A 15397-nucleotide genomic window follows, 5' to 3' on the forward strand; every position below is an offset into this window, starting at 1 on the left:
CCAGCAACTTCTGTCCTTCGAGCTGAAAGTGGAGAACGGAGGCTCGGAACGGCTGTGTGGCGCTTTCTCTGGAGTCGGTCGAGTTACAAGCGTCCCTTTCCTGTCGCGGGCGGCGCGGAGTCGGCTCGTGGGTCTCTAAGACCAGAAAATTGAGAGCTTCTTCGCGCTCCGGCGGCTGCACCCGCTGGCTCGGCGGCAGTCACCATGGTGAGGAGGTCGCCTCGGGAGCTCGCGACTTAGGGCGTCAGAGGTGGCGGGGCCTGGGGGCCCAGGAGCGCTGGGGCTAGCGGTGAGGGGTGGTAGGCGGAAGTGAGGTGCAGTTAAGGGAATGAGAGTGGACTCCGTGGGGTGCGCTCCGAGGAGTGAAAACAACTTCAGTCTCGGGCCATAGAGTGGGGTATTTGCCCGAGCACAGGCTTTTGGAGCCAGACAGGTTTCACTCTGTTAAATTCCTGGCTTCGTCCAAAGTTGTGTGACCATCAGTGCCAGAGCCTAGTGATAACTCTATACCGTAGGCTTTAATCCCGCATCAGTCCTCATCTCTGCCGAGGAAACCGAAGGTATGCCCTGCCACCGGCCAAGCAGCTAATGAATTGCAGAGCCGGGCTTATAGCCCAGATCTGTCTGCCAGACCCTTTGTCTTTCTACTACATGTCTAATCTCTGTTTCTCTGCAAAGTGGCATTCCACATACCTTTTTCATGGTTGCTGCCAGGTGTATGTGATAGCAGTTGAAAACACCACACGACACCTAGTATCTTGTTGATTGTTACATAGCGTTATTCTCCGTGCTGGAGTTGGCTTTACACCGTTGTTTTATTTTTGTAGTCTTAAAGTACAAATAGACTGGGGCCGCGTGTTTAAAATAAAACAATATTGGCGTATAAAACAGGCACTTAAAAAGCAAAAGGGGATCCCATACATTGCTCATGAAACGCAAAATAGTACAGCCACCTTGAAAACAGTTTGGCATATGTCCACACAAAGACTTATATGCAAATGTTTATTCACTAAGAACTGGAAACAACCCAAATATCCATCAACTGGTAAATGAATAAACGGTGGTATATCCATAAAATGACTACTTGTCAAAAGAAATGAAGTATGGATACGTGCAACAACATAAGAGAATCTCAAAAGCTTTATGCTAAGTGAAAGAAGCTAGATGCAAAAGGCTACATACTGTAGATTCCATTTACATTTCATTCTGGGAAAGGCAAAACTAGAACAATAGATATCAGATTGGAGATGGAAAAAGAGGATTGACTTCAAAGGGGAACTTTCTGGGGTGTTGGAAATATTCTCAATTTTGATTGTGGTGGTTACAGAGCTGTGTAGCTTGTCAAAACTTACAACTCGGGCTTCCCTGGTGGCGCAGTGGTTGAGAATCTGCCTGCCAATGCAGGGGACACAGGTTCGAGCCCTGGTCTGGGAAGATCCCACATGCCGCAGAGCGGCTGGGCCCGTGAGCCACAACTACTGAGCCTGCGCGTCTGGAGCTTGTGCTCCGCAACAAGAGAGGCCGCGATAGTGAGAGGCCCGCGCACCGTGATGAAGAGTGGCCCCCACTCTCCGCAACTGGAGAAAGCCCTCGCACAGAAACGAAGACCCAACACAGCCATAAATATAAAAATAAATAAATAAATTTTAAAAAAAAACAAAAAACTTACAACTCTATATCTACACTTAAGAAGGGCACATTTCATTGTATGTATGTAAATTATACTTCAATAAAACTGAGTAAAATGTTAAATTTTAAAAAAGTATGATGATGATATTGAAAAACCAGATTATCGATGTTCAGAAGAGAGAGATCCTAGAATCAGATCGTCCCTTTTGTGGTCCAGTGGATTTTGGACAGTTCTCTTCAATGAACAGTAACTTTCACTGAGTTTATTACAGATGTAAATCCGGATGCCTCATATCATTCAGGATCAAAATTTATTTAACTTACATCATGTGACTAGGCTTAATAGTGCAAGAGTTATTTAATCAAGTGAGCAGTGGATGACCTAGGACCTTCTATACTTTATATGCTACTCAAAAGAAAGTATTTTAGAATAATTCTGTCAGTGATTTTTTTAAAATTAAAGTAACACTTTTTGCAACGTTATAGCCACAAAATGAATATATCGAGTTACACCGTAAGCGCTATGGATATCGTTTGGATTACCATGAGAAAAAGAGAAAGAAGGAAGGTCGAGAGGCTCATGAACGTTCAAAGAAGGCAAAAAAAATGATTGGTCTGAAAGCTAAGCTCTACCATAAACAGCGCCATGCTGAGAAAATACAAATGAAAAAGACGTAAGTGATCATTTATTTGTTGTATCAAGTTAGTCTTTTGAGTAATAATTATTAAAACCAATAATCCTGAATCTTTTTCATTCTTGGTAGTATTAAGATGCATGAAAAAAGAAACACCAAACAGAAGAATGATGAAAAGACTCCACAAGGAGCAGTACCTGCATATCTACTGGACAGAGAGGGACAGTCTCGAGCTAAAGTACTTTCCAATATGATCAAACAAAAACGAAAAGAGAAAGCGGTAAGCAATAAAAATTGAAGTCTTTATTTTTGTTGCCGTTGTTCAGGAGAATTACTTAAATACATATTTGAGGTTCTTAGTTTTGTTTCTTCAGTTAAATGGAAAAATGAAGTCCAACTATTTCCATTATTTAGATGTTGAAGTCTTTGTAAATTTCATTTTATATAAAATGTTTAAGTAATAAAAAAATGTGCTTTCTCACCATGAGAACATTCAACAGGATTTAAAATTTTTTTTAGAATGCCATGTGTCTTTAGTTTTAAAAAATTATTTAAAACAGCTTCTTATACTTGACAACTCCTAATGTTGTGCTATTGTGGAGAAGGATACAACTGCTTCTTGTTTTTGCTGCCCTGCAGTGCCAAAACTGGTTAAAAAGTAGAATAGTGGAAAGCATCCTAAGTGATTTGACTTAGATAAAAATTGAGCAACTAAAAAAAATAAATACTTCTGGGTGGCACTTGGTGTCGTTAGGTTAAATTCTGCTAAAAGCAGAGAAAAAGACATAGATACTATTTTTAAACACCTGTGGATAGACTGACAGAAATCTAGGCATCAGCAGAATATGCGGTATCTGCATTTAAAGAACTTAGTCTCCAGATTGGATTTGTAAAATCTTATTGCTTATTTTTTGGTATGTAAGTATCAAAATTAGAATGGTAGAACTTTAGCACCAAAAGAAACTTTAGAGATTATCTACTTAACCCCTCTTCATTTTACAGATGAAGAGACTTGAATCTAGGAGGTTGTAAATCACTCTTCACAGGCGCTTATCTGTGAAATGGTAGAGTTTCTTCTAGAACCTATGCACTTAGTGATAGGTCCAGAATTCTTTCTACTGCCTTGCACTGCTTCCATTTTTTCATAGAATTTGCATTCTAGGGAGGTACAAAATATGGGGTGATGATTTTGTCTTACTAGTAAATGTAATCTAAAAATCCATTCAAGGTAGAAATATAAAGATATGTTAAGAGGTGGAGACAGTTTATAGTAGCCAGGGCACGGAAGCAACCTAAGTGTCCATCGACCGATGAATGGATAAAGTAGATGTGGCATATATATACAATGGAATATTACTCAGCCATAAAAAGAAACAAAATTGAGTTATTTGTAGTGAGGTGGATGGACCTAGAGTCTGTCATACACAGTGAAGTAAGTCAGAAAGACAAGAACAAATACCATATGCTAACACATATATGGAATCTAAAAAAAAAAAAGGTTCTGAAGAACCTAGGGGCAGGACAGGAATAAAGATGCAGACATGGAGAGTGGACTTGAGGACACAGGATGGGGGAGTGGTGGGATGGGACGAGGTGAGAGAGTGGCATGGACATACATACGCTACCAAATGTAGAATGGATGGCTGGTGGGAAGCAGCTGCACAGCACAGGGAGATCAGCTTGGTGCTTTGTGACCACCTAGAGGGGTGGGGTAAGGAGGGAGACGCAAGAGGGAGGGGATATGGGGATATGTGTATACATATGGCTGATTCACTTTGTTATACAGCAGAAGCTAATGCACCACTGTAGAGCAATTATACTCCAATAAAGATGTTAAAAACAAAAAAAGGTGGAGACAGTCTTCCAGTTTTACCCTATTAACTATTTAGTAGTAAACTTAACTAGTTCCAGTTAACTTCAGGCTTGTGAGGAGACAGTGCAGATCTCTAGAAAACAATTGAGCCAAAATGTTGTTGGTTAAACAAAAAAGTGAATCTACTACTTTGTACAACTAAAAAATATTTGACTTTTTATTCTCATTGTCTTTTACTAACAATATGAATTTTAACTGGTCTGTTTTAGGGAAAATGGGAAGTCCCTCTGCCCAAAGTTCGTGCCCAGGGAGAAACAGAAGTATTAAAAGTTATTCGAACAGGAAAGAGAAAGAAGAAAGCCTGGAAGAGGATGGTTACTAAAGTTTGCTTTGTTGGAGATGGCTTTACTCGAAAACCACCTAAATATGAAAGATTCATTAGGCCAATGGTAAGACCTTGTTAGAGTGCAGTGGCTTAAGTATCAGTTCCTATGTTAAACTGGATAAAGTACTTGACAGTTTCCTGAAATTCCTAAAACTGATAGAAAAGAACAGGTTGAAAGATGTTTTTAGGCTATTTTTGTTATTTTAAGTTATTGATGGAATGGGTTAGCACTCTTCCACTACTGTCAAGAATCTTCTCTTCAGCTTAATAGGAGATGTGAGATGATAAAGAATTTTCATTACAGAGATTGTCAATGAATCTTGACTTTTAAATATGACATATTAGAATCTTCATTTTCCACATTTTACTCATTGAACAAGTGATCTACTATGTGCCTGACACTTGTCTTTGAGAACAGTTAGAAAATGAGTACAATTGTTTTTTCAAGAGTTAATTCTGGTTTAGTAAGGGAAGTATCTTAATGCTTTTGAAAATACTTAGGATGCAGTCATTGACAAAAGAAAATATTAAAATGGGACTTCAATTTCTGTTGACAGCAGTGGTGGTCAAAACCAATCTCTTCCCCACCTCCCCAAATATAATTGAAGATATATTTCTGCAGAACCCCTTTAAACAGAATGAATTAATCTGCCCACTGGATACCAGCCTGCTTACAAAAACAAAGAATCAGAGGGGAAAGTTGGCAGTGTTACTCTAGCTCTCAACCTGAATAATTTTTAATGAATTAAAATGTTGTCAAACAGCCTGCTTCTATAAAAAAAAAAGTTCTATTGGAACACAGCCATGCCTGTTCATTTACATATTGTCTATGGCTATTTTTTTCTACAGAGTTTGAGTACAGTATTTGTAACAGAGACCATGTGGCCTGCAAAGCCTAAAATAAGAGCTTCACTATATGGTTATTTACAGAAAATGTTCACCCATCCCTGGATTCCATCATGGACTCCCCTTGTTTTGATTGTATATTCATAATCTTCTAAATATATTTTGGTAATCTTAACAAGTTCTACAGGGAGAGAATATACTAGTCAAGCTGTTCTAGGCTTTCTGCAGTTTGGCAGATACGTTTCTTACTGTGAATTAATCATGTGGCATTCTGAATGTTATGTAGGCTTGACTAATGAGTCTGTTACTAAGAATTTGATTTACTGTCATTTGCCCCCTTCCCCCCATACAGGGAAAAATCAAACTTAAGAGATTGCAAAGTGTTGTGGCTTCTAAAGTGCTTTCACCCCAGAAGACCGTATCTAGGTGACTGGGTGAATCTGGTCTCTATAACAGAGATCTCTCTGGGCTCTCTCCATTTTTTGACCAGTATTAACCATCAACGCAAAGAAAGCTGACAATCTTTCATCATGGAAGGTGGCTGAAGTATATAGACTTGGAATCAAGATACTTAAGTTTGATTCCATCCTCACACTGTTTAGCCCGGGAACAAGTTATTTAACCTGCTGATCCTTGTTTTTATCGTTTAAAAAAAAATAGGGAGAGTTGTAAGGCTATCATGTTTAAATGGTGCTGTTTGTGAGCTCTAGCATAGTGCCTGGCATGCAGCAAGTCCTCAGTAAGTATAGATAACTGGACAGAAGAAAATCTGAATATGACGCTTGGTAGCTATTCCATGGTGAAAACTTTTCAGAAGTATGTGTCTGGGTTTTTCCCCCACATACTTTTCCTATAACTATCAGGTTTTTAGTCTGTAGAATTAATTCTAAGTATTTTCTTCGATGCCTTAAGATTAGACATTCAGTCCTTTTGGGGGGGGGGTGGGGAGACGATTGGAAAAGATAAGCAATAAGGATCAATATTCATCATTAACATTTTCGACTCAAAACATTCTTGTGTTCGACTTACTAGGGATTACGTTTTAAGAAGGCCCACGTAACACATCCTGAACTGAAAGCCACCTTCTGCCTGCCAATACTTGGTGCGAAGAAGAATCCCTCATCCCCACTATATACAACCTTGGGTGTTATTACCAAAGGTACTGTCATTGAGGTGAACGTGAGCGAGTTGGGCCTAGTGACACAAGGAGGCAAGGTCATTTGGGGTAAGTACAATTTTGAATATGGGGCTGCTGATGTTGTAATCCTAAGACAAGTTTTTAAGTTGACATAAAGTACAGAGCAAATTTATTTATTTATTTATTTATTTATTTTTGGCTGTGTTGGGTCTTCGGTTCGTGCGAGGGCTTTCTCCAGTTGCGGCAAGCGGGGGCCACTCTTCATCGCGGTGCGGGGACCGCTCTTCATCGCGGTGCGGGGACCGCTCTTCATCGCGGTGCGCGGGCCTTTCTCTATCGCGGCCCCTCCCGTCACGGGGAGTACAGAGCAAATTTTAATGCAGTTAAACTTGATGTGAATCAGATTTAAATCTTTAGGAAGAACACTGTAGAGTTATGAATGCAGTTCTTCTTTAGTTTACTGGTTTCAGTTACATAAGGTTTACTACATTGCTAGATATTTTTTTGATGCTTTTTATTTAAAAAGATATGAGACAAGCAGATGGGAAATTGTAATTGTAACTGAAAAATACTGGAAGAAAATAAATTGACCACAAATGGGGGAAGGGAGGCAGACAGCAAACATTGTAGCCACACTATTTCAGTAATAATTAAAACCTGAAATATGCAATGCAACAATTTTAAATTCTTTTTTCTTCATCTTCTTTGTTTTCTGCTTTCAGTAGCCAGATATTTCTAAACTTTAATGTTCTTTGAAACATTAATGTTCTTTGAAACTGCATAGCTTCTTGATTGAATGCTCAGTGAGTCATTGGCACATACTTCATGTTAGTTGACCTTGGTTGTTTGTTTTTTTAAAAATAAATTTACTTATTTATTTAGTTTGGGGCTGCCTTGGGTCTTTTGTTGCTGCGGGCGGGCTTTCTCTAGTTGTGGTTAGCCGGGGCTACTCACTGTGGTGGCTTCTCCTGTTGCGGAGCACGGGCTCCAGGCGCGTGGGCTTCGGTAGTTGGGGCACGCGGGCTCAGCAGTTGTGACGCACAGGCTTAGTTGCTCTGCGGCATGTGGGATCTTCCCGGACCAGGGCTCAAACCCGTGTCCCTTGCATTGGTAGGCGAATCTCAACCACTGCACCACCAGGGAAGTCCCTTGACCTCGGTTTTAAAATAGGTTAAATTGATTTGAAACTTAGTTAATACTTGATGCTTTTTCCAGTAAGAATTGTGTGGAAAAGGAGCAATGCTCAGGTCATAAAGGCTTGTTAATATAACATAGTAACAGAATGGAGCTAGCCACCATTTATAAAAACAATATTTATGTAAAAATTGTATGGAGAACTCAAGCTTGGTCTTGAGTGATTTCATTTATTTTATAAAATCTCATTTATACTACTGTCGTCCATTTTTTCTTTCTTAAAAGTGGTAATTGTAAATAATTTGGGCAAAGATTATATGTATTATTTAAAGGTAATTTTTATTAGCTAACATCCCTCCTTTTTGTTTTGTTTTCCTTAGGAAAATATGCCCAGGTTACCAACAATCCTGAAAATGACGGATGCATAAATGCAGTCTTACTGGTTTGACAGCAGATACATACAAATAACTCCTTATAATTACTGAAGACTACACACCAATCAGGAAACCATTACTCTGATATTTCTGAATACTACCAATCAGCCTTACATGTCTGCAGTCATCAAGAAAACTATTTATTCTATTGTTTAAAAAAAAAAAAATTAAAATGGCCTAGTTTTACAAATTGGTCTCTTGCGTCTGTTTAGCGTTTAGATGTTCATAAAATTGCATGATTAAAAAAATCAATTATAGAAATATCCTACTTCATCAGTATCTGCATTAATAAGTGGTACTAAGCAGTGTAGATCTGTCATTATTGGAAAAGCCAGTGCAGTCGAAAACACATTTTATCAAAGGTTAGTGCACACTTAACTGTGAGGAATAGGCCAAGAAACTTTGTCACATCTAAGACCTTACCTGAGGTCTCCTCCTCCTCACTGTAGATTATTAATCCTAAGAAATGTAGCATTAACACAGCATTTTAATGAAAATACTTCATAAAGTATATGAGAAGGAATACTACACTATAAAGTTCAAAAGAACTTAGATAAAACTTTTTACCTCTAATTAATCCTTAACTTATTCCTATAGTAAGTCAGGGAATTAATTAGTATTTTAAACATTTTTCCCCTCTCATTCATCATATATAATGCCATATACTTGGAACTGTATTTTCTACTCAAGATGATTGATAGATACATGAAAAAAATACCAACCAAAATGTTTATACTTTTAGCATTTCTTGTATTCTAAACTTAGGGTAGTGTATTTATATTTTTAGAGTGGTAAAAATTAAGTAATTCCAGGTAAAATAGTTTTAAAAAGAAAAAGGCTGCACTGATGCCCTTAAAGAGAAATTTATTTGCAGTTACTTAGATAATATTAAAAAGGTCATGTTTTAGTCAAAAGCACATTTGTGATTTGAGTTATGTTTGTGACTTCGAGCTTTAGGGTGTCTCTATATTAATTTATAATCACATTAATTGTTTTCAATTCTGTTTATTTTTTTAAGTCTGTCTTGAAAGTACAACCAATGTGATTAATTGTGCCTTAAACGAAATCAGTGTCTAAACAAACTCAATATCTAAACACATCTTCACCAATGAACTTAGGGAAAAGGGAAGGAATTTCAAAACACAGACCAGGAAACAATCACAAAATATAGGTTTAATTACTACTGTTAAAAATTAAAAAAAAAAAAATTAGAAAAAAGAAACTACCAAGAAAACAAACGTAAGTACTTGAGTAAGTCTTGCTATTCTGAATAATGTAACATCTTTTCTAAATTGTATAAACACAGTAGAAGTTTTAGAACACACAGACACTAAGGAAAAGAAAGGCTAGTTCCTTGGGAATTACTATCCAGTATGATACAATTACTTCAGGATAACAGAAGCAGAACCTTCCTTACAATTAGATTTTAACAAATGATTTTGCCGCTAATAGAAATGGGGAATGTGTGAATGACAAGTTTTGGAGGGTGAAAGAAAAAAAATCGACTGAAGGTAAGCACTGGATACAGAACTGAGGTTTGCTTATTTTTCACAACCAAAAATAGCAAGTTAAACTATCTGTACAAATAAAGCTTGATACTAAGTATGCAAACAGAAGCATAAACATTTGTAACTAATCACCCCCATGAAAGACTGGGTTAACACTTCCAACACGGTATTGCTACTAGTGGACATACAAGGCAGAAATTTCTAAAATACTGTTACACAGATGAGTAATGTTAGTATAAACTCTTTATTTACATTAAAATCTGTTTCAGTTTGCTGGTGTGACCAAACCTTAGAAGGTAATCCCTAAGGGTAAATCAGAATGTAAGAGCAGATATTTAGATACCAGGTAAAGGCTCAATTTGATGCAATCATAAACCTTCAAGATATTTTTCTAAAGTCACTGAAACCATTTTAGGTGGTGTTCTGGTGGTCAGCTAAAAGTGAACCATAAACCACTAGTAGTTTTTATCCTTGCCATGATAATTTTCTGCACTGAATGGAAACACCATGAGTAGAGACACATTTTAAGTAGTAGAAGATTGACATTCTGTCATGCTATATGATTTTATAAAAAATCATAATAGACCCTCTCACTGTTAAAAGTTGTAGAGGAACTTTATAATAAATTCTTAAATATATTTCTGTGATGTCTAGCAATTGAATAAACTTGAAAGAACTAAAATTTTGCTAGTAACTGTCTGCTTTATTTTACACAAGGAAATATATATGTATTTACACAAACTGAACTGAACTCCCTTCTCCACAAATAAGACTTCTAAACAGAAAAAAGTTCACAAAGGACTATAGAATGTGACTGGACACTTAACAACTAGACTACCTGGTTGAAATCAGATTTCAGTCCTCTGTCATTCTCAGAGTTTTTCTAATGCCTTTTGCAAAAAGTACAAGTAATGTGATTAAGTTTTATTTAGATTCCTTATTGAGGATAAATTTTGTTATAAATTCTACACTCACTCACTGAGCATAGAACTCATTGTTACTGAACATGAAAGTTAGGTTTTTTTCATGTGACCTAACTTTTTTTCCTCTACCAACTATAAACTCCAAAATAACATTTTCTGTCAGAGATAATATGGACAAAAATTGTGTGCTGAACAGAAAGTTTTGAAACTGCTTAAAATGCACCTACTGTTTAAACCAAACAAGTTTAACGAGTATAAATTTATACTGCGAGTCCTTAGTGGTCATATATGAATAACTAAACATTTCTCTTTTGTAAACCTCAGCAACTATATTCACACATCAAGAGTTGTCAGTGAGCTCAGTCTTAAACTACACCTTTTTAAAGAAAGTATTTTAAAGAGAACAATGAAGAATCCAAGTAAAAAAGTGTTAGGTTTTTAAATCTACGTTAAGAAATTAAAAATGGAAAGGTTAAGAATTTACTAAATCCTTATTTCCCTAATTGTGGTATTAACAAAAATTTCTCACAAAATGTATAAAACAGCATAAACATTCGATAGATACACTAATATTAGTCATTCTTTCACGTGATTAGCATTTGTTGGGAAAACAAATGGCCACAGTGCTTAATTTTCATTTAGAATGGAATAATCTGGCCTAACTGACCAATAATTAAAGAAAATAGTAGAGGATACAAGTATTCAAAATTTTACACGAATAAGGAGGGTTTGTTATTTTGTCTGCTAAAGATTTTTACCTCAACTTTAAATCATCCTAAAATGCCAACATCCCAAAATAAAATTTAGTATCACCTGACTGTAGACTGAATAAACCTTCAACATCAATCCTTAGCACCTCAAATAATGACACAAAGTCATAACATTTTTTTTCATGTAAGGACCAAGCAGTTTTAAAAACAATCTAAATGGCCTCAAAGCATTCTCAAACTTACATGAAAATTTGAGTACACATAATACTTCCAAAGAGTAGGACTGTTTTAAGATTCTCTTTGGATTCTAAGAATAACCATTTTGTTCATTTTTAAATAAATTATTATACAAAAATAAACAATTGAGGATGTTTTTTGTTTTCAGTTTACCCAGGCAAAGGCCTTTGTGTTGCGCAGGCAAAGGCAACCACAATGTACACACAGGCTAGACTGTAACCTGTCCGCACAGAACAAATCAAGAGCGAGCAAGCCAAAAGGGACAATCGAAGCCTCCAATCTGATTTAAGCTCTTGTAACTATGGCTCCTAGGGCAGCTTATTCCTGCCATCTAGGTCTAAGATTGTGGGGCGCAGTTCCAAACCTACCAAAAATGGAAGCCAAGGGCATAAGCTGGCAGGCAGGCAAAAAGATCTTTTGACAGGAATCACTCCATGAGTTAGGGAAGTGGATGAAAGTGAGGGGAATATAATGAAGATTCTAGAATAAAGGCAGTGGCAGGATTAAGGAGAAGCCTTAGGAAGGGTTCTCACACTTCTAAAGTATACATGTTAACTGGGTGAGGACAAAAGTACAGTCCCCAGATTCAAATGAAATTTTAAATAATTATACGAGTGCCTACAGGCCAGAGTTAAATCCCTAGCAGTACTGTTAATATCAGATGTTATCAAGAGTGAACTGGAAACAGATTTTGTTTGTGCCTTTCCACAGACATTGAAGTCAAAGGAAGAAATTGCACCTACAACTAAGAACTAAGAGGCCAAAATACCACCTTCATAAACCTTTGACCATAAATTTCCAAATTTGTGCTCTCATTTAGCTGAAGTTGCATTTATCCTAATTTACTGACATTTTTGTTTAAGCATGCCTACATTTTAAAAAATGGTGATTAGTTTTGAAATTTAAGATAAAACTTCTAGAACCTTCACCAAGATTACTATTAAAACCCTTAGTATAAAAGATTTCTGTGATCCTTACAATTGATGGAAACCCTACTACTTTCACATTTTTAAATTTATATTTTCTGAAATATTAATGGTCAGATATCCCCAGCTGCTAAAGAAAATATAGTATGATCTGGTTTCCCAAAATCGAAACATGGTTAATAAAAATAAAAAAAAATTGTATTTACACAAAATAGCCTGAAAAATTAAAAAGAACGGTGAATCCTAGGTCCTACAGGGGAGGGAAAAGCGGCATCATAAGTAAGTTCAAATTGAAAACTTGGAGTTTTTGTCCTGTGCCCCATGCTATTTATTAACTGCCATATTTTAAAAACAACAGTTACGTTACAAAGAAGAGGATCTATCATCCGCATTTCTTCCTCATTCAGGTCAGCTTGGCTTTCTTCTTCGCAGGTCCTTTGTGCCCTTTGGCCTTTCTTCTTAAATTCCGCCTGTCGACCACGGGCGCTTCCACTTCTGTCTCCTCTGAGCTGCTATCCACAGTCTTCTCCGTTGATTGTGTCCACTGGTCCAGTTGCTCGGAAGATGCTTCAGACTGCCCCTCTGACTGGTTCTTCTGCCCTGCGTTCTGTGAAAGTGGTACATCTTCAAGTTCAACCTCTACTACAGAGCTCTGAGGAAGAGCTGGAGGTGTCTCCCGGGGCTCGGCTACCCCCTCCTCGCCCTGGTCTTCCAATGAGGCAGTCGTGTTGGGTGATACATTTTCAGGAATCGATTCTTCAGCAAAGTCAGTTATCACGGAGTTTGGAAAACCACTGTCGGACCGTTCTTCATTTGGGATAGTAGCCACATTGCCTGAACTCCCCAAATGTGCTTTCTTTCTTGAAACTAGAGGCAGCCTCTCTTCAGCGTGCCCCTTGTCATCAGATGGGCCTTCATCTAGCAACATTTCTGAGTCAGTTACATGTGAAGTCTAAAAACAAAAAACCGGTGAACAACTTTTGCAATATAGTTCTTACATAAATTATTCTCAGACACTAATATGCAATGACCCTGAACCACATTTTAAAGAATTCAGTACTCACTACTTTTGTTAATCATGTGCACATGTTCTGAACACAGCTCAATTTCTTCGAAACTGTCTTACATGATAATTTGGATTCATTAAGTTCTTGCTTTAAAGATGCAATAAAAGTAATGATTTTACCTCAAAACGTACTTAAGGCACAAACTTTATGTCAAGATTCTTCAAAACCATGAATCAACTCAGTTTTTAGTTTCCTGGTGTTACTGGAGCCAGACCGAGAATCCTGGGACTTGACACTGTGCTACCCCACTGAGTTTGACTATTAGGTGAAAGGTGAGGGCAGCGAAAATTTTATTCATGTAATTATGTGAGACACTAATAAAATAATGCTATACAAGAGTTCTTTACCCTTAAATTGGAATATTCAAAAGTAGAAATTAAATTTCCTTTTTGACGTGGCACCTATATATATACAATGGAATATTACTCAGCCATAAAAAAAGAACGAAATCTTGCCATTTGCAATGACATGGATGAACTTAGAGGGGATTATGCTTAGTGAAATAAGTCAGACAGAGAAAGACAAAAACCATATGATCTCATTTATATGTGGAATCTAAAAAACAAAACAAAATGAAAACAGACTCAGATAAAAAGAATAAATGGGTGGTTGCCAGAAGGGAGGGAGTGAGGGGACTGAAAGAGGTAGGGGATTAAGAGGTACAAACTTCCAGTTACAAAATAAACCATGGGGATGTAATATATAGCATAAGGAATATGGTCAACAATATTGTAATAACTTTATATGGGGAACAGATGGTTACTGGACTTACAGTGGTGATCATTTCATAATGTATGCAAAATCAAATCACTATGTAGTACACATGAAACTAATATAATATTGTACATCAACTATATTTCAATAAAAATAAATAATTAAATTTCTTTTAAAATATTCCATCAAGTTTTCCCCACTAATCTAATCTGTCTCCCTAATTAAAACAAATTAAAATGACAGTACTGGTCACAGACTATGTAAGCAATAGGTATTCAAATATTTGGTAAATAATGCTTTACCCATTTTTCTAAGCATTTCCTAAATCTACAAAGTGAAACTCATTTTGTTACCGTAAGTCAGACGAATGAAGTTACAAAGATTTGAATTTAAAAAACATTACTGATTGCATCTTCTTAAAACACCCAATGTAGTAAAATTTATTTTTCCTGAAGGACGGTACATGTTAAAGTAGAGGAAAATATATATCCTGCACTGCCCTAGCCAAGTCACCAACACTGGACACTATAACTATAAAAAATTTGGATATTTTTCCATTACCTTATCCTGTGCAACAGCCTCAGGAGATTTTGAAGATTCTACCACCAGTGGAACAAGATTCGTAGAGTCTTCACTGGAATTAAAAGACTGCAATTTTAATTCTTCACCTAAAACTTCACCAGTGGAGTCCTCCTCTTCTGTTATAAGTGAAGTCTTAAGAGTATCATCCATTATCTCACCATTCATAGGCTCTGATTCAGATTCCTACACCATCAAGGGCAAAAAAAGTCAGGACAAAATTACAAATTAACTTACTTGTCATACAAGGTGGGTCCATTTTCAGTCGCCCTGTCATGCACCAGGACTCAAGATACATTCTACCACATTACAGGACACAGGTTAAGGAACAGCAGAGTCAGTAAGAGCAAAGAATCCATAAGCACCCCAATTTCCCTCTGTTCTCATGGAGAAAAGACAGGACCAGGATGCTCTATGGACCCAGTGTGGGTCTGAGATTCAGGGAAGAGACCCTGCCTCCTTCTTCTTCTTCCTCCATATAGGCAGTGACAGGAAGAACCTTTTCAGTAAAAAGCCACCAGAGAAAGTCTAGATTTGGTGCCAGCTCTTTACAGAACATCAGCTGTTCAGCACTCGGAACCCTTGGGGTCCCTGGGAAGTCACAGTTTAGCATGCCAGGGGGAGGAAGCACTAGCAGTCCTGTGGGAAGCGGAGTTTGGGTACAGCTTCTTGCTGGGAGCAGAGAGCCCTCAATCTTAGCGAGCTCATTCTCCAGTCAA

General features: G+C 37.3%; 2 protein-coding genes across 9 annotated transcripts in view; one reads left to right on the forward strand and one right to left on the reverse strand.

Annotated features, from left to right (window-relative positions):
- The first annotated feature begins 58 nt into the window (after positions 1–58).
- On the forward strand, positions 59–8204 carry NSA2 (NSA2 ribosome biogenesis factor). Its single transcript, XM_007175915.2, has 6 exons — positions 59–207; positions 2116–2303; positions 2394–2544; positions 4347–4526; positions 6341–6533; positions 7961–8204. Exons 1-6 carry the CDS (start codon positions 205–207, stop codon positions 8026–8028), a joined length of 783 nt encoding a protein of 260 aa, XP_007175977.2. The 5' UTR covers positions 59–204; the 3' UTR covers positions 8029–8204.
- Positions 8205–9167: 963 nt separating this feature from the next.
- The window catches only part of FAM169A (family with sequence similarity 169 member A), a 66948-nt gene continuing 60718 nt past the window's right edge, over positions 9168–15397 (reverse strand). For all 8 annotated transcript variants that reach the window (XM_057541435.1, XM_057541434.1, XM_057541440.1 and 5 more), the window contains 2 exons: positions 14661–14864; positions 9168–13270 (listed from right to left, as the gene is read on the reverse strand). In XM_057541435.1, the coding sequence (XP_057397418.1) occupies positions 12722–13270; positions 14661–14864 (753 nt within the window). In that variant the 3' untranslated portion in view covers positions 9168–12721. The remainder of the gene's footprint in view (positions 13271–14660; positions 14865–15397) is intronic.

Source organism: Balaenoptera acutorostrata, chromosome 2 (genome assembly GCF_949987535.1).
Source record: "Balaenoptera acutorostrata chromosome 2, mBalAcu1.1, whole genome shotgun sequence".
In the NCBI taxonomy this organism is placed as follows: domain Eukaryota; kingdom Metazoa; phylum Chordata; class Mammalia; order Artiodactyla; family Balaenopteridae; genus Balaenoptera; species Balaenoptera acutorostrata.